Source organism: Carettochelys insculpta, chromosome 3 (genome assembly GCF_033958435.1).
Source record: "Carettochelys insculpta isolate YL-2023 chromosome 3, ASM3395843v1, whole genome shotgun sequence".
Taxonomy (NCBI): Eukaryota; Metazoa; Chordata; order Testudines; family Carettochelyidae; genus Carettochelys; species Carettochelys insculpta.
Window position 1 is genome coordinate 189,793,630 of NC_134139.1, and position 18,828 is coordinate 189,812,457.

Below are 18,828 nucleotides of genomic sequence, written 5' to 3' on the forward strand. Positions count from 1 at the left end.
GCTGTTAATTTTGCACAGAAGGAGCATTTCTGCGGGACATGGGACTCCCCAAGGCACCTTATACAGTGACTGTGCCCATCAGACGCTGGCATTGCCCCTCGGCAAGACTCACATTTCTTGAATCCTGAAGAGGACATTGTTGGTGAGTCTTTCAGTTGTTAATGGGGTACTTAGCACCTTCTCTGTGCTGTTTTCCCCCTCTCGGATAGCCTGCCGCGGCAGGAGGGCTAATGGCCCTAGGCTCCTGGCCTCCGGTGCTCCGCTTGTTACTTGGACTGGACTGAATTCCGTTCCGCTTGTTGTTTCTTGTTTTTTTTTTTTTTTTTTTGAGAACAACTGGCTAACTTAACAATAGACTAAGAACTTGTAAACTTTAAAGAAAACAGCTAAAACCATTGAATACGCTAACTTGGCCGTAGCCTAGTCAGATTCCGTCTGCAGGCGACGGCAGTTAAGAGGAACTGGCAGGGACCGGATCGCGCACATGGCCAGGAGCGCGCAAGGGAGTGGCGCGCACCAGCGCATGCGCAGTCCGGCAGAAACTGCTTGGAAGATCCGATCTGCAGCGCTGGGCGAGCCCGACACCTAATGTGGAGCACCCACGGGGACACTCGAAGGAGAACATGGAATTTTAAAACATACTGATTCCCAACGTTATGCAAACACACACACACACACATTAAAAGTTTGTGTCTTACTGAAGAGGAATTTTCACAACAGTCTTGAAAGAGAGGCTGCTGAACTCTTTTATATTCAAATTCGACATATTAACATGTGATTTCAACTGGGATGTGAATTTTCTGGGTCACTATAGGGGCTGTTTTGCATACCTGGCTTAATCTAATTCTTGACTCCCCAACCCCACCCATTCTGCTTCTCTACTCTCTGATTTGCTCACCTTGATAATTTTTTTCTGATTTGTCAACCTTGATTACTATTTTTGGTTCTCTGTGCCTTAAATATTGAGTCTGTTCTGGTCTGGCTATGATCCGAAGAAGTGGGTCTGTCCCACGAAAGCTCACCTAATAAATTATTTTGTTAGTCTTTGAAGTGCTACTTGACTGCTTTTTTGTTTTGATAGTATATAGACTAGCACGGCTCTCTCTCTGTTACTACACATTCAAACAGCAGCATAACTGGTAAAACTAAATTGTTCATCTCAAAGAAATGGTGGAGCTAGAGTTATGATACAGCTGTAAGTTAAATATGTTTCCCTTGTTAAACTAGTTCTGATTATATGCACACAAGTATCAGAGAGGTAGCCATGTTAGTTTGTATCTCTGAGAACAACAAGAAGTCCTGTGGCACCTTACAGACTAACAGATATTTTGGAGCATAAGCTTTCATGGGCAAAGACCTGCTTCATCATGTGCTCCAAAATATCTGTTAGTCTACAAGGTGCCACAGGACTTCTTGTTGTTCTATATGCACACAGTGTCTCTTGCAGCACAAGTCAATAAAAAGCTGTTACCAAACTATCACAGTTCAGGGCAACCGCCTTCACGTTCCCTCCCTGTGGTCCTTTGAAGGTCCCACTGAGGCTGCCTGCTCCTCCCTTGGGCACAGACCTGCAAATGTCTGCCTCCCAACTGGGTTTTTTTTCCAAGGTTGTGCAGTTCCCTGCCTACATTGTCACTTTCCCAGCAAGCCAGACTGCTAAGAGGGCCTCTTCGGAGCAGTGTGCTGTCTACAGTTAGAGCTCTTCCTAAGGAAGCATGTTTATTCTTAGGCTGACAGCATTACAGAGAAAACACAGTAAACAAAATAAGTCCCTACACACATGCCAAGAAACTTACCAGAGTCACCCCAACTCTTGTTTCAGGCTTGGGTAGATACCATTCCTTCAAACCCCACATACGGTCATAAGCTCATAACTGTGTCAGATTCAGAACCAGAATTACCATGAATACTTCACTCATTCCTTTATTCTGCTTGGGACTTTGGTTTTGGCCTCAGAAAATAATGGCCCTCTCCCCAGGATGTAGATTCAAAAGCTGGGGTAAGGGGGTGTTGGAGAAATGGTGTGAGGTAAACAGGATGAAATTTAAAAAGGATAAGTAAAAAGTACTCCACTTAGGAAGGAGCAATCAGTTTCACACATACAGAGCGGGAAATGATTGTCTAGGAAGGAGTACTGAAGAAAGGGCTCTATGGGTCATAGTGGACAACAAGCTAAACATGAGTCAACAATGTAAGGCTGTTTCAAAAAAGCAAACATGATTCTGGGATGCATTAACAGGAGTGTAGTGAGCAAGACACAAGAAGTCATTCTTCTGCTCTACTCTGCACTGATTAGGCCTCAGCTGGAGTACTGTATCCAATTCTGAGTACCACATTTAAAAAAGATGGAGAAATTGGAGAAGGTCCATTGAAGAGCAACAAGAATGATTAAAGGTCTAGAGAACATGAGCTATGAGGGAAGCCTGAAAGAATCTGGCTTCTTTAGTTTAGAAAAGAGAAGACAGAGAGGACATCATAACAGTTTGTAAACGCCTAAAAGAGTGTCACAAGGAAGAGGAATTGTTCTCCTTGACCTCTGAGGCTAGGACACGCAACAATGGGCTTAAACTACAGCAAGGGAGGTTAAGGTTGGACATTAGGAAAAAACTTTCTAACTGTCAGGGTGGTTAAACACTGGACTAAATTGCCTAGGGTGGTTGCAGAATTTCCATTATTGGCGATATTTAAGAGCAGGTTACATAGACATCTATAAGGGATAGTCTAGAAGGTGCTTTGGTCCTGCTGTGAGGGTAGGTGACTGGACTCCATGACTTCACAAGGTCCCTTCCAGTTGTATTGGTCTACGATTCTACAATTCTATAACCAAAGGTGGAGAATTTGCATTCAAAATTCCATTCTTGTCTGGCATATTACTCTGTGTAGAACACCAGGTCTGACACGTCTCACATCTCTCCCTTTGAGAGTTTACAGACAATTGTGCCCCCCCATCCCCCCGTAATACATAAACCATTCATTTATTACAATGGAACTCAAAAGATAGTTAAACCTAATTTAATGTGGTCTCCCAATGATATAGGACAGAAATTACATCTCTCTCACGCATGCTGCCACCAACTTCACTCCTTTGCTCATTCCATTGCTTTAAAAAAAAAAACCATAGCTATTCACAGTCTCATCCTATTTCCCTTTCTCTAGCTCTTAGTTCTCACAGAGACCTGGATCCCTGTATCTGACTCTGCAGCTGCTCTTTCTTCTATCACAATCCTCCCCTTAAAGCAGACAGTGGTGGGGGTGTCAGACCTCCTCTTCTGTTCCTGCTGCTTCCAAGTCTTCCCCTTCTCATTCCACTCCCCCTCCATGTCATTGTTGTCTATTGTTGCCCATCAGCCTTCTGTTTTTGACTCCTTGCTTTCTCTCTCCTCCTCACAATATCCTTGGTGACTTCAACTCCATGTTGATGACCCATCCAACCCCAGGGCTGGATGTTTCCTTGTCCCCACCTCTCAAATGGATCAGTAGTTCTTGTACAACATTCCCACTCACAAAAAGGGATCTTCACTCAACTTGGTCTTCACTATTCTCTACTCTCTTTCACCATTTCCCATCAACCCACTCCTTCACACCCTGTCACTCAGCCTCTCTTCTGACTTCCAGTCCCACCCGCACTGACAACTTCTCCAAATTCTCATTTGCCCTCACCCCCATCTTTAACTAAAAAAATAGGAAAAGGTATCGAAAAGGGCAAGAAAAATGAAGATGATATGGAACAGCTTCCATCTGCAGGAAGAGTTAAAAAAGCCTGGGACTTTGCAGCTTGAAAATGAAATGACTAAGGTGAAATAAGACAGAGGTCTATTGAATCATGAATGGTGTGATGAAAGCAAATAAAGCAGTATTATTTACAACATCACATAACACACAAAAATGTGGTCACCCAACGAAATTACTAAGAAGCAGATTAAAAGGAAGTATTTCTTCATAAAATGTTCAAACAACCTGTGGAATTCATTGCACAGAATGTTGTGAAGACCAAAAGTATAACAGGGGTTCCACTTACTATTATATAAGTTCACAGAGGATAAGTCTATCTATAGCTATTAGCCAAGACAGTCAGAGATACAGTCCCTTGCTGTGGGTTCTCTTAGCCTCTGATTGCCAGAAGCTGGGATTGGACACAGGAGATGGATAGCTTGATGACAGCCTATTTTGTTCTTCCCTTCTGAAAAACCTGGTATTGTCAACTGTCAGAAACAAAGAAAAAATATGGACCATTGACCTGACCCTCTATGACTGTTCGTACATCCTTAAGAAATGTTAAACCATCTTTTGACAGCAGGAGCATATTTTGCAGATGCAGAAAAACTACTGTCTTTATTTCAGTTTATTCAGCTAGTCCAGTTCAATGACTTGTTCATTTGTAGTTAGGAAGCCCATTGGCAGTTGAAAAACCATGAAAGCATGTTTTCTGCTTCCAATTACAAATAAAAATTCAGTGTCAGAGGATGAGTTCCACTACATCTAAAATTTTGAAGGACATGATGTCCAGAAACAATCATCTCAATTGACTACAGATAATATTTCCCTTTTAAAATGTCAGTTAAGAGACACACAAGTCTTTCTAATCCATCCACACAGATAAAACTCTCATCTAGACCTTTATCATCTCCTTGCTTACTGCAACATCCTCCTCCCTAACCTCAGCAAATGCAATCCTTCACTCCTCATGTTCCATCATCCCCCACATCTTTGCCACGACACCTACATTGTCAAGATTTTTTTGGTTAGCCTCTTGGTGCATTGAAAACACTGTCTCTCACACTGGCCAATAATGTCTCATTTTACTCCTCTGTCTGCCTGTATCCATCTGAGATCTCTGGTCCTATACCTAGATTGTCAGCTCCATGGGGCAGGGACCATCTTGTTTGTTCTGTTTGTACGATAGCACTATGGCATCCTGTGATTAAGTCACAGGTACTATTGGAATACCAAAAACACACAGTAAACCAATGTGAAGCATATTTCCTACTACTCCACAAACTCAGGATTCACAATTACTTCCACATGTTCAAACTATTTTCTAAAGTCAAGGGTCAAATGAGCAAAAAATATTTGATGGGATAAAATTCCATTCCTATAAATCAGCTTTACTTTAAGACTCCCCCAGAAAGGGTGAAATGCCAGGGTGGCTAACAATAAACAGGGAATTGAACCAATCCCACAACAGAGTACATATGAAATTCAAGAAATCACATTATTGCTTAACAAGAAACATAAGGAGCCTCAGAAGATGTTGATGATGGAGCACTAGAATTTCCTACCTTAGGTCTTAAGTGGAGATAACATAGTATTCACTTACTTTTGAAAACTGCTTTGAAATGCAAAAGTACTGTTATTTCTGTACCAACCCAAACCGTACTGTCATACTGAAGATTGTGAATACAATCAGATGTGTAACGTTAAAAAGTATAAACTTAAGAAAGGCTGATGGGAGGGGGGAGAAAAACAAAGGACTTCTTTATCAAACATAGCAATGATTAACTACTTGCCATAAACTGAACCACATCTTCAGGTTTGTGCTTTGCTGATTTGAATGCAGCCAGCCGGGTAACAACTACAATGTGATATTCCACGTGGCCAGACATCATCTTCCCATGGATTTCCTGGTACTCTGGAACTGACAAGTCTATCCCTGTGTGAGCATTCTGAACTTGCCTACAAAAACGAACAAACAAAAAAGTCAGTTCAAATACAGACAGCATTGATCTGAACACCTTTACAGACCATCAAAGAGAGCACTTGATGAAAGGTCCACTGAATTCACCAAAAAGACTCCCATTTTAAAAGACTTCAAAGCTGAAATTAAATTTGGTCCTTAAACCATTCCTATTTAGAGACATATGACATCACCAGCTATGCTAAAAAAATAACATATATTGCTTCTTTAAATATTTATTTCCTAAGCCCTGACCACACTAAGCTTTAACAAAAGACACTGGAAAATGCATACACTTCAGCAACAAGACTGATACTCATTTGGCATTTGTTTTTAACCACAAACTTTAAGTTTGCTGCTGCCAAAAGAAACGTAGCCAATATGTTACTAATGTCCACAGGATTTTAGCCTAAGAACCACATATTCACAGGAATTTAGGTCCCTACAGATGCATATCAGTGCCTAACTCCTATTTCAAAGGCCCCTAAGTCCCATTTAAATACATAATAAGCTTAAACTTACATTTTATACTACCTGAGATTATCTGTGTAAAAAAAAAAATTAATCATTTACAGTTCTGCTGAGAAATTCCTTCTGTTGTTGCTTGTAGTATTCTGTTTGTTATTTAAAATATATGCACTCTTTGCTAGGAACTCCAGCTTCAAGTAACCAAAGCAAAATTAAACCACTCTCCACAGCATTCAGCTCACCACAGACCTGCAGACTTTCACAGCCACAAACACCACAAGGGCCAAAGCAATCAAAATTATTATTCTTAAAACAATTGTTGCCATAGTGAATTATGGGAAGGGACCTCTAGATCTGGGTCCTCCTCTCTGGCATATACATAACTTCCACTGACTACTACTGGAATTATTATTTATGCAGGATATTATCATGGCACTAATTTAACCATAAATGCTTTTATTAAATCCAAAGGCTGAGTAGTAATTAAACACTTGTTCTAAACATGCCTGAAAAACTTAAATAAATAAGCAATTTACTGCAGCCAAACAGTACAAAACATGTAGAAGTATTTGATCAAGATATTTACAAAAGGGTTAACTAACCCCAGTGGGTCTCAGACCCATATTGGCTGGCTGGCTGGCTGGCTCCAGCATAGACAAGCAGGTATTAATAATGAACCCCTTAAGAGTTTACTTTTTATAACCCCAAAACAAACAATTCTGCAGAGGCAGCAATGATGGAAGCCGTTCAATTTTTAATCCTGGTTCGCCTAGGTGGCCCACCTCTCAGATCCATATACCAGGACACTCTATACACACGCCTGGTAGATGAGTGTCTTTGTTTTCACCGTCAGCTTAGGATTGTTCCATGTTCATTTCATAAGTCTGCCAAAAATAGTAGCTGCCTTCCTGATTCTGATGTTCAGTTCTTCGTCCAGGGACAGGTTTGTGGTGACAGTAAATCCAAGGTAACGGAACTGTTGAACCACATCTAATGAGCTGTTGACTCAAGGCCAAAACTAAGCTTAAGAAAGCCCTTATCAGGGAACTCCTCTTCACAGATGATGCAGCTCTCATTGCTCATAATGAAGACACACTACAGTCACTGATGGCTTCTCTGTCCAGAGCTTGCAAGTTGCTCTCCCTTGACATGAGTGTGAAGAAAACGGCTGTATTCAAGAAAAACTATAACCATGTTTCTTGAAAGAGAAAGACTACAAAGATGAGACAAGTAGCGGAGGGGTAGCCGTGTTAGTCTGGATCTGTAACAGCAACGAAGGGTCCTGTGGCACCTTATAGACTAACAGAAAAGTTTTGAGCATGAGCTTTTGTGAGCACAGACTCATGTGAGTCTGTGCTCATGAAAGCTCATGCTCAAAACTTTTCTGTTAGTCTATAAGGTGCCACAGGACCCTTCGTTGCTGTTAAAGATGAGACAGTTTGCAAATGGTAAAGTCCTGCAGATCAAAGAAACGTTACTGAGCACTGACACCTCAGTACCTGTCTCTGTAAGATCAAAGGAGGTGTTGTGCACACAGAAAAATCGCAAGATATTTCAAAGTACATACCTTTTCCAAAATGCTTAAGAAGCTAGATAAGAAGCCAATCAGAATGCTCATTTAATCCCACTCCAACTTGTCTTCTATTCTGCCATTTTAGGATCCACAGCATTGTCTCCCATTTGGTTCCATACCTGAGAGCACGTCTATGCTTACAAGAAGATCAGCGCTCTGGAAGTCAGTCTTCTGGGGTTTGATTTAGTCGGGACAGGCTAAATCAAAAACACTGAGGGTACTTCCATCAACTCCGGTACTCCTCACAGTTGTGAGGAAGGGAAGTCAACAGGACAACTGCTCCCACAGAGACATACCTCAGCAGGATAGTAACAGAGAGTAAGCCATGCTAGTCTATACACTATCAAAACAAAAAGCAGTCAATTAGCACTTTAAAGACTAGCAAAATAGTTTATTAGGTGAGCTTTCGTGGGACAGACCCACTTCTTCAGACCATAGCCAGACCAGAACAGACTCAATATTTAAGACACAGAGAACCAAAAACAGTAAGCAAGGAGGACAAATCAGAAAAAGATAATCAAGGTGAGCAAATCAGAGAGTGGAGGGGTGGGGGGGGGAGATCAAGAATTAGATTGAGTCAAGTATGCAGACGAGCCCCTGTAGTGACTCAGAAAGTTCCCATCACGATTTAAACCATGTGTTAATGTTCCGAATTTGAATATAAATGTCAGTTCCTTCACTTCTCTCTCTAAAACCGTGTGCTAATTTCTCTTCAGTAACACACATACCTTGAGGTCATTGTTTTGATGTCTGTTTTGTGCCTGTTGACCCTTTGTCTAAGGGAGTTAGAATTAGACAAAGGGTCAACAGGCACAAAACAGACATCAAAACACTCCAGATCCACAAACCAGTTAGTGAACATTTTAGTGGAATGGGGCATTCTGTCAATGACCTCAAGGTATGTGTGTTACTGAAGAGAAATTAGCGCTCCGTTTTAGAAAGATAAGTGGATGAACTGACATTTATATTCAAATTCGGCACATTAATGCATGGTTTAAATCGTGATGGGAACTTTCTGAGTCACTATAGGGGCTTGTCTGCATACTTGACTCAATCTAATTCTTGATCTTCCCCCCCCACCCCTCCACTCTCTGATTTGCTCACCTTGATTATCTTTTTCTGATTTGTCCTTCTTGCTTACTGTTTTTGGTTCTCTGTGTCTTAAATATTGAGTCTGTTCTGGTCTGGCTATGGTCTGAAGAAGTGGGTATGTCCCACGAAAGCTCACCTAATAAACTATTTTGCTAGTCTTTAAAGTGCTACTTGACTGCTTTTTGTTTTGATACCTCAGTAGGGCTGCTCTGAAAATTCGACTCCAAGTGCTTCAAAATGGATTCCTTGAGGATCTCCTTGATGATTTTTCCAGGGACTAAGGTGAGTCCGATCAGTCTGAAGTTCCCCAGATTCTCCGTCTTCCCTTTTTTAAAGATGGGCACTACAGTTGCCTTTTTCCAATTGCTCTGGACTTCCCCCGATCACCATAAGTTTTCAAAAATAACACCCAATGGTTCTGCAAACACATCAGCCAACTCCCTCAGCACCCTACGAAGTTGTGACTCCTCAGTTGTCACAGGCAGACTGTGGAATCTTTGACATAGACCGCCTCTCTTCCAAGTGTTCATGTGTTTTAATGTATTTTTTAAAACAGAAAGGAAATAGTTTTAAATGACCTTACTCCGACGCCCTGCCACTCTCAACAAGTCAGGTTTCCCTGTGCTTTTACGTGACGTCATAAAATACATAGGTCTTTAGGTACAGATCAGTTTTTCACAGTGGACAGGACAAAATTTCTTATGTTAAACCAAGCTGGATTTAAAAAAAAAAATCTGAACTTTCTTTAGAAATGACAAAGCAACTATTACACAAGCCCCATTTCTCCCTCCCACCTCTTTGCAGATCATGTTGAAAGAGGGCATAATCTCATCTCCACAAGCTTCACTGAGGCCAGGAGTTCACCCTAGGTACTGAATGTTACATGCTTTATGTGATATGTCTTGTCCAAATTTTCTTTTCATCCTCTGAACACTGGAAAGGCCTCATTTTAAAATTAAGCCAAACTCTGTCCTCAGTTACAGAGGCACAGTGACTTTACCAGGGTTGTTGCAATGTAAAAGAACAGAAATAGGCCCACATTGCTTAGATGTTTACACAGAAGACTGCTTTGCTCATATGTAAATTATGGATATTTTTTGAAGTGTCTTCTCCATCAGTGGCAGCCAACAATGGTGACTAAGGGCCATCTGAGAGTAAAATCTGTTTTATTTTGTTCTAAATATAGGTTTACATTAGAGACAACACTCTCCAAATGTTTACTCAGATTGAATCTGTAGGACTTTGTCAACAAATCCACAGACTGCTAGTTCTGATTAAGTTCTGTTTCTGGCAACAGACCCTTAGACACATCTCTGTACTGGAAATTCATAAAGCAATTTGTTCTCCACCTCCCCACCCGCAGCTATAAGAACAGAAAATGTACAGACAAACCATCCACCATTACTCTAGCTTCCTCGCACCATAGAACAACTCTTTTGTGCAGATGAAATCTCATAGCTAGTCCACATTTTTTATATTAAGATACAAGGGCTGCTGAGAGTTGTTGAAGGAACAGGCACTAATAAAAAAAAAAATCACACTGACTTAGATATTTTTCATATTGTTGGAAATAACAGCTAAGTTTACCATCACTAAAAGATGCTACAGAAGGAAATATTTATGTTTGCAGCTCGTTAACTGTGTGCCTTCAACAACACTTTGGCTGTGGCCACACTTGGCCAAAACTTCGAAATGGCCATGCAAATGGCCATTTCGAATATTCCTAATGAGGTGCTGAATTGAATATTCAGAGCCTCATTAGCATTAGGACACTTTGGGCCGTGGCACTTCGAAAGCACCGCTTTCAAAAGCACGCTGCTTGGTGTGGCTACACGGGGGTCCTTTTGGAAAGGACCCCCATATAGCCACGCCAAGCCGTGGGCTTTCGAAGTGCCGCGGACGGAAGTGTCCTAATGCTAATGAGGCACTGAATATTCAATTCAGCGCCTCATTAGGAATATTCAAAATGGCCATTTGCATGGCCATTTCGAAGTTTTGGCCAAGTGTGGCCACAGCCTTTGAGTACAGTCAGTTACACAGTTTGTTTCTCATGAGTTATTTGAGTCATATATGAGTTATATTCCCTGTTATTTGTGCAACCCTCTCCCACAGGGAGAGAATCTGTTTACTCATTTAATTAGGAAAGCGTGATCCTAAAATTAAAGGAGGAGGGGCAGACAGACATTGCGACCACGAGCCCCAGCTCTGCACCCTGGAAGGGGCGGGATGAAAAGTGGAAGGGGAGGGGCCTAAGGCAGTTAGCAGCACTGCCCTATTCCCACACGACACAGAGCAGTGGAGCAGCACTGCCGACACTTCAAAGGGGCTCAGAGCTCTAGCCACCACGACCACCAAGGTAGCAGCAGCAGCGAACAGAGCTCCAGGCCCTTTTGCCTCTCCCCTACAATACCCTGTCAGGCCTGACCACAGGTACTGGCAGGGCAATTCAGGCAGATGCATTATTTTTAGCTACTTCAGGGCTGAATCGCTCAAGTTTCAAAATGAACATCCTTAGAACATTTGGTACCTAGATTGTCATTAACTGAATTTTGGTAGCATCCCAGGGTCCCACCAGGCTCAGCCTTCTATAATTACACTGCATAAGAGATAACTCCTGCCCAGACATATTTATAATACAAGAGCCCCAATCCTGCAACATAAGAGAAGCGCTGCAATTTTATTATGAGTCATTTCACTGATATCAGTGCGACTTCCCCCATTAGTCAACAAGAGCACCATTTGTTATGGGACAAAGGAGGCCGTTGCCCACCACCAGATATTGGTCCCAACAGGGATTTGTCAATAGTCTAAGTGAACCATGTACTACCCACTTATCTTGCACAGTCGTTGAAGGCTAAGATGGAATCATATAATCTTCTACATACTGAGACAGCTCTGGCCTCCCTCTCTCCATTTCATACTTCTTACGAAATGCTGCTATAAACTGAATCGCTCTAATCCAGCACTCTCTCATCTGGCAACATCTGTAATCAGGCATGATTTTAGTTAGCTGGATGACCACTTATCGTGGGTCTAGCCAAGTTTCCTGTGGTCCCATAAAGTTTGTCTCCCGCCCCCAGTCATGAGTCTCATTGTTCTGTGATGTTATTTAACTGCAATTTACCCCTAAATGTCTTCTAAGGGCCAGTAAGCAGTGGAAGTGTAATGTGCTAGACAATGTTGACCTCCCATCGTCTGGCAAATTCTCTCATCTGGCGCCGATCAGGTCCTGAGGCAGTCAAATTAGAGAGGTTCAGCCTGTACTAGCAGTAAAGCTAAACGCCTGATGGCAGGATCAGGGCCTAAAGACAAGTGAGCGGCAGAAGAGAGTTTACATACAGACAGAGCCAACAGAATGAAGGCTCACAAACTACATGTTAGGGACATGGTTTTTTGTTACTGCTTGTTTTGATTTGTAGGTACTATTCATGGTTTTTTATTTTACAAGGTGTTAAAGGTTAGGACAGAAGGGAAGGTAAAGAGGGCTGAAAGGAAACTAAAGGGAGGGAGATGGGAGAAGAAAAGGAAGTAGAGGTCAGCTGGAGTTATGTTGAAATGAGAGTGATGGAGCAAGAGCCAACAAGCAGAGACCGACAAATTCAATGTTAATCTGTTGCAGTATCTCATACCCTGCTGCACACTCCCCTTTTAATGTATTTTACATAAAGGAGAAGTGGGTCTGTCCCACAAAAGCTTATCACCTAATGAATTAGTTTGTTAGTCTTCAAAGTGCTACGTGACTGCTGGTTTTTTTTTTATATAAAGAAGACAGTACTAAGACCTAATTTAACCTCCCTAGCCCAGCACTCTCTGGTCTGGCAACATCCTTGGTCCACCATGATTTTAGTTAATCAGATGTCTGCTTATCATGGGTGTGGCCAAGTTTCCCACCGTCCCATAAAGTTTGTTTACAAGCACCAGTCCTGGCTGTCAGTGTTCTGTGTTGTTATTTAGCTGTAATTCACCTCTAAATACCTTCCAAGAGCTCAATAAGCAGTGGAAGTGTTGGTAATGCCACTAGACAATACTGACCTCCTGCAGTTCAGCACTGCTCAGGCCCTGAGGGTGCCAGACTAAAGAGATTTAACCTGCACTTTTCATCAATACACCTCAAAGCACTGTGCAGTGGAGGGCAGCATCATTAACCCAATTTCAGAGATGGGGAAATGGAAGTGCAGAGGTGACCCAGTAGATCAGCAACAGAACCAAGAACAAAACTCAGGGTTCATAAGTCCCAGACCAGGGCTCTAACCCCGAGGCACACAGTCTACTTCAATACCACAAAGCTTGCATGTAAACAGAAATAAAGATGAACCTCTGATAATGGGTGCTATTAAAAGTACATGCAAATTTTTCCTATATTAAATTTGCAAGATTAAATATTTATTATTTGTCCGACTGCAACGATGACTGCAGCTCATTGATAGAGCCCAGCAAATCCATGAATATCCCTGGTTCATTTTTGCAGATATTGGAGCAAATGTGGATTCCACAATGCACCTGGTGGGGAGGAGCCAGACAATCACCCATGCCCCAACTACACTGCGCCGCGGTGGGGCAGAGCAGGACAGACACCTGTGCCCTAACCACACTCCTCTGCAGAAGTGCCCCAACCCGCTCCCCAGTAGGAACGCCTGGTGGGGCAAAGCGGGACAAGCCACCCTAGGACACACACACATTTGCACCCCTCCTAAGAGTCAGGCACTGTGAGAACACTTGCTGCTGGCGAGGTGGAGATAAGGATACACACAAAAGGCAGGATGCAGACCACAGATTAGATGCACATTGTTTCCAGTAGATGTGTCTCACAAGCAAATGCAAAGGGCAGGCTGATCCGCCCACCTCCCAACCCTTGAAGCCCCTCTCCCCACCTCTGGGCAAACCAAACTGGGCCAGCCCCAGTCCTGGGCTGAGACACTGCCCTTCCCAAACCACTGGTCCCCCCGCCCCCAGCACTGGGCAGCACCTGGCCAAGCTGCCTCACTTCCCCACCAGATGTGCCTGGCCAGCCACTGGCTTGCAACATCCCCCCTCGCTCCCCTCCCAAGAGGAGGGGCACAGTGAGCAGCTGGTACTTCCAGAAATGGTAAGAGAACAGCAGCAGCCCAGGTCTTCAGCAGGAGGGAAGGCTGAGACTTCCTGTGCCTATTATACCTGCAGCCCCTGGTTCAAGTCCCTAGTTTCAGAATGGGCCCCAATTCCGCACAGTATTTAAACAGTTGTCCCAGTGAAGTCAGTAAATTACTTGTTCTTAAAGTCAGGCTTGTGACTGAGTCTCCCTGTGTGCCCAAGACTTCATTGCTGATGAGTCTTTCAATATATAACCTACGTTTTCTTGTTGTCTCAAGCCACCTCCTGTGGAGATGATAAGGCCAAGGCTTTGTCTCAGGCTGAGCTTACACTGTAATAATGGGGGTAAAATCCCTTTGGCTGTGCTTAGGTTTCTGGGGAAGTGATTTTTGAAAATTAAAACTGGAAAAGTTTAACCATTTTCTTTTTTACCCATCAATTATCAGAAGAGCTCAGACACTTGCCACCAGCCCCCAAAAGAGCCCTCTCCATATCTGCACTACATAGAGAAGGGGCTATTAGCTAAACATGGGAGGCTACACACTTTAAAAACTTTTCAATGTTCCAAAAAGTTGCTTCTGCATGCGGCCCAATAAACACTTACTAAAATTTCACTTTATTCTTTAAAACAGAACTGAATGAATCCCTGACCCCCTCGAAATACTCTCAGGAGGAAAGATACATTCTTGGATCCTAGCAGAGTTAGGGGCTGCCACTGGGATAGAGCTGTACAGAAACTGGGATATAATTATACACTCATCCCTTGCTCTACGAGCACCATCGGTTCCCACCTTTGTGCTCACAGGTGAAAACTCGTCAGAGGGACACTAAATTCTCATTAAAATACAAGTAAAAGTCTCTGGTTGCTGGAGCCTGGGGAGTGGCAGCAGGTGGTGCTGCTTTTGAAAGGGAAGTGAACCTTGGGTTTGGGGGTTGGAAAAGATTAAAGGCTGGAGACAGTTTGGGGCCATGAGTGGAAGGGAGGGTTAACACCTGGTGGCTGGGTGCACAGGTGGGTGGTTCAGGCTGCTGATGGTTGGGTGTGTGGTTGGGGGTGTGGGTTGGGGTCAGGCTGCAGCAGGTTAGGTCAGGCTGCTGGTGGGGAGGGGAAGCAGGGATCAGGTTGCCGCGGGGCCAGTCTACAGGGCCGGCAGGTGGGTTAAGGCTGCCGTGGGTTGGGTGACAGGGGGCTGGCATGCAGGGTCAAGCTGCCACAGGGCTGGTCTGCCAGGCCGGAGGTGAGGCTGCCATGGGGCTGGCGGAGTGGGGGGGGGGGGGGGTCAGGTTGCTGCGGGGCCAGCGGAGGTGCGGGGAGGGGGGGTCAGGCTGCCGCGGGGCTGGCGGGGTGGGGGAGGTCAGGCTGCCGCAGGTTGGGGCCATGGGGCCGGCAGCAGGGATCAAACTGCTGTGGGGCTAGCAGCCTGATGAGGGTGTCAGGCTGCCAAGGGTTGGGGCCGCGTGGTTGGCTGGTGGTCAGACTAGGGCAGGTGAGAGCCGTGGGGAGGTGATTAGCCTCGTATGAGCAGAGGATTCACTTGTAGAGAGTGAACAAAGGTAAGTAAACGTGTCCCTCATTTAAGCGAGTACTCGTGAGTGAAGTACTCGCTTAACGAGAGATGAGTGTAATTCCATGTGGAAGATCACAGAATAAATACAAAAGGAGGAAGATCCCACATTACATGGGAGATACATATTAGATTACTGTAAATGATGGACACCTCTGCCCTTAATGTTTTCTAGAATCCCACTGAAACACTCATTTTCCAACAAATATCAAACAAACCTGCTAATTCCACAAGTTTTGCTGCATTCTACAAACTCTAAACTTTGATTAAAAGAAATTAGGTTTCTATTGTTGTTGTCCCCTGGATTGATGGGCAGCCAAATGCCCTTAACACCTAGCAGGAAGAGGCCCTGACTGATAAGTGAACAATGTTTACTTTCAGGCTATTCTTTGTATAATCACACATTTATAAAATAATTTTTGGTGGATGAGGCGTAGCTACAAAGCCCGCAACACAGTATGTGCCCTTCCCATCTCCTGTTTTTACATGAATAAAAATAAGTCATTTTGATGACCTTAGACCATCCAACAGCTCTAGACCAATTTTCCACCTGCCTTCCCCACACCCAGGGAGCAGCTCTGCCAACCCTGTGTCCTGGCCTCCAGGTTGCCCCTCCAGGGTCCTGCTGTCCCTGAAACTCACTAGGGGCCTGCAGCCTGGAGACCATGTGGGCTCTGCAACCCACCATCCCCAGGATCCAGGACACCCGCCCTGGAGCCAGTGCTGTTCCTGCAGGTCCTGCCACAGCCCTGGGCCTCTGCAACCGCCTCCAGCTTTTGTTAAGTTAGGATTTGCGGCAATGGGGCCCAGGCCGGGAAAGTTGGCAACCCCCGGTGTGACCTTGGCCGGGGCGGGGATGAACTGCAGCGGTCCATTCCCCCAGCCCCCCTGCTGCAGGCAGGCAGCTGCAGCGCCTCAAACACTGGAGAACCCACCTCTATAATCTCCCCACCCGCATGTTTCACTGCCAGCCCCGCATCGCGGGGGGGCGGAACTGCAGGCGCCCGACTGGACGGGACTGGGGAGCCAGCGCTACCTTTGCAATCCCCGCCGGCGCCCTAGCAATGCTCTGCACCTGCCCGATCAGCGGCGGAGCGGCCGGTCGCAGCTACGGGGGTTCCGCTGCCCAGAGCGAGCCTGTTCCTTGCCCTGACCCGGGGCTTCCCCCCGCACAGCCCCCACCCGGGGAACCTCGGCACGTGCGAAGTTTGCTGCCAGTCGCACCACTCTGCACCCAGCCCAGGGGACAAGAACCTGCCCGGGGCGCCCACGCCGGCAGCGGCCTGCTAGCTCCGCAGGGGGCCGGGGCCAGGCAGTGCCCGGCGCTGCGGTCGCTCGCCCCGGCGGCGCGGCCCAGCCCAGGCAGAGGCCGAGCGGCCCCGCGCCACTGGCGGGCTGGCGGCAGCGCCCGGCCGAGGAGGCCGGCTCCGTGGGCTAGGGAGCGGCGCCGAGCTCGTGCGGCCCAGGCCGGGCCGGGCCCCGCGGAGGCCACAGCCCCGGGCGGGCGGCACCCAACAGGGGAAGCGCACCCCCCTTCCCACCGGCTCACCTGGTAGTGACCAGCACGGCAGGGGCCGCGCCCTGCTGCATCCTGCAGCCTCCAGCCCAGGCACAGTACCGCGAGCTGCCGCGCTAGCAGCCGGCTGCCGCCGAGCCGGGCTTTCCGGCCGCTCTGTCCCAGCAGGGCGTGTGCTGAAATTACGGAGTGTGGGTTGGAAGCAGCCAAAAAGGAACCGTAGTCGGCAGGATTCGAACCTGCGCGGGGAGACCCCAATGGATTTCTAGTCCATCGCCTTAACCACTCGGCCACGACTACTTCCTGGTAAAGGAGTCTTCTCAAGCTGCTTCTATACACATCTCGGTCATATGTGTGTTTATTCAGAAAAATGATTAGAGCTGCCTCTGGTTGTGTGTGCCACAAGCTTCACCAGACCTGTTTGTACTTTAGTTCCCCCTGCGTGCCTTTGGAAATCTCAGTGCCACCTTCATACAATAACTCACTCTCTAAAACCTGTCTTAATCGCAATTCTCAAACTATTTGTCAGAGAAAGGTTCCCATCCCCTCAATAACTTTTGCCTGCTCATAAGGGACAGAATATTGCCAGCAAGGGTGATTCACCCGCTTGTGGGCCTGTTTTCCGTTGTGCACAGAAGGACTTTGAACTTGGCCCTGATCCTCTTTTATTTGGCACCAATAATAGCTCAGGTCCTGAAAATGCAAACTGGACAGTAGCCGTGTCTACACGTGCATGCTACTTCGAAGTAGCGGCACTAACTTCGAAATAGCGCCCGTCACGGCTACACGTGTCAGGCGCTATTTCGAAGTTAACTTCGATGTTAGGCGGCGAGACGTCGAAGCCGCTAACCCCATGAGGGGATAGGAATAGCGCCCTGCTTCGACGTTCAACGTCGAAGTAGGGACCGTGTAGTCGTTGCGCGTCCCGCAACGTCGAAATTGTGGGGTCCTCCATGGCAGCCATCAGCTGAGGGGTTGAGAGACGCTCTCTCCAGCCCCTCAGCTCAATGGTGGCCGCGTGGAGCGGCCCCTTAAAGGTCCCCTCCCCCTCCTTTCCTGTGCAGGAAGCTGAGGGAACATACAGGCAGCAGCTCAGACACGCAGCCAGCCTCCACGTCCCTCAGCAGCCACAGGAGGCACAGGACCTTTAATGGCCGCCCGGCAGCGCCCCCAGCGCCCACAGGGGACCCCCCCCAAGGGGAGCCAGGGCAGCCAGCCCAGCCAGGCTGGCAGCCAGGCCGGCAAGCGGCAGCGGGGCCCCTCCTGGACGGAGGCCGAGCTGCGGGACCTGCTGGGGCTCTGGAGGGAGGAGGAGGTGCTCCAGGTAATGGAGAGCAAGAGGCGGAACGCAGATGCGTTCGCTCGGCTGGCCGAGGGCCTGGCTGCCCGGGGTCACCCTGCGCGCACTCCTGATCATGTCAGGAGTAAGGTGAAGGAGCTGCGGCAGGGTTACGCCCGGGCCCGGGATGCGGCTGGCCGATCTGGGGCCGCCCCCGTCACTTGCCCCTTTTACAGGGAGCTCAGGGACATCCTGGGCCCCCGGCACACCTCCTCCCCTCCAGCCACCCTTGATACTTTGGACGACAAGCCCCAGCAGGCCCTGCAGCCGGAGTCCGCCCCGGAGGTAAGCCCCGCACCCCAGGGCCCCCCCCCCGGAGCCCACCCCCGGGCCATCGCGGCAGGAGGAGGAGAAGGAGGGCTCCTCCTCCGCAGAATCCGGGCTGCAGATCCTCCTCCTGCCATCCCGGAGCAGCAGCCGGGCCTCCGCCCCCCGGGGATCTCCGGACCGTGGGAGTGGACTGACAGGTATGTACCCCCCTCTGGTGTACACCCCTGGGCTTGAGGGGTGGGGGTAATAGATATGTGTCCA

General features: G+C 46.7%; 1 protein-coding gene and 1 non-coding gene across 2 annotated transcripts in view; both read right to left on the minus strand.

Moving 5' to 3' along the window:
- HS1BP3 (HCLS1 binding protein 3) overlaps positions 1 to 17,142 on the minus strand; it is a 100,155-nt gene extending 83,013 nt beyond the window's left edge. Inside the window, exons 1-2 of the mRNA XM_074991327.1 lie at positions 16,992 to 17,142; positions 5,508 to 5,673 (exon numbers count right to left, since the gene is read on the minus strand). Of these exons, the coding sequence (XP_074847428.1) occupies positions 5,508 to 5,673; positions 16,992 to 17,032 (207 nt within the window). The 5' untranslated portion in view covers positions 17,033 to 17,142. The remainder of the gene's footprint in view (positions 1 to 5,507; positions 5,674 to 16,991) is intronic.
- A 34-nt stretch (positions 17,143 to 17,176) lies between these two features.
- Positions 17,177 to 17,258, minus strand: TRNAS-AGA (transfer RNA serine (anticodon AGA)). Its single transcript has one exon. It is a non-coding gene; the product is annotated as a tRNA-Ser (tRNA).
- Between the last annotated feature and the right edge of the window lie 1,570 nt (positions 17,259 to 18,828).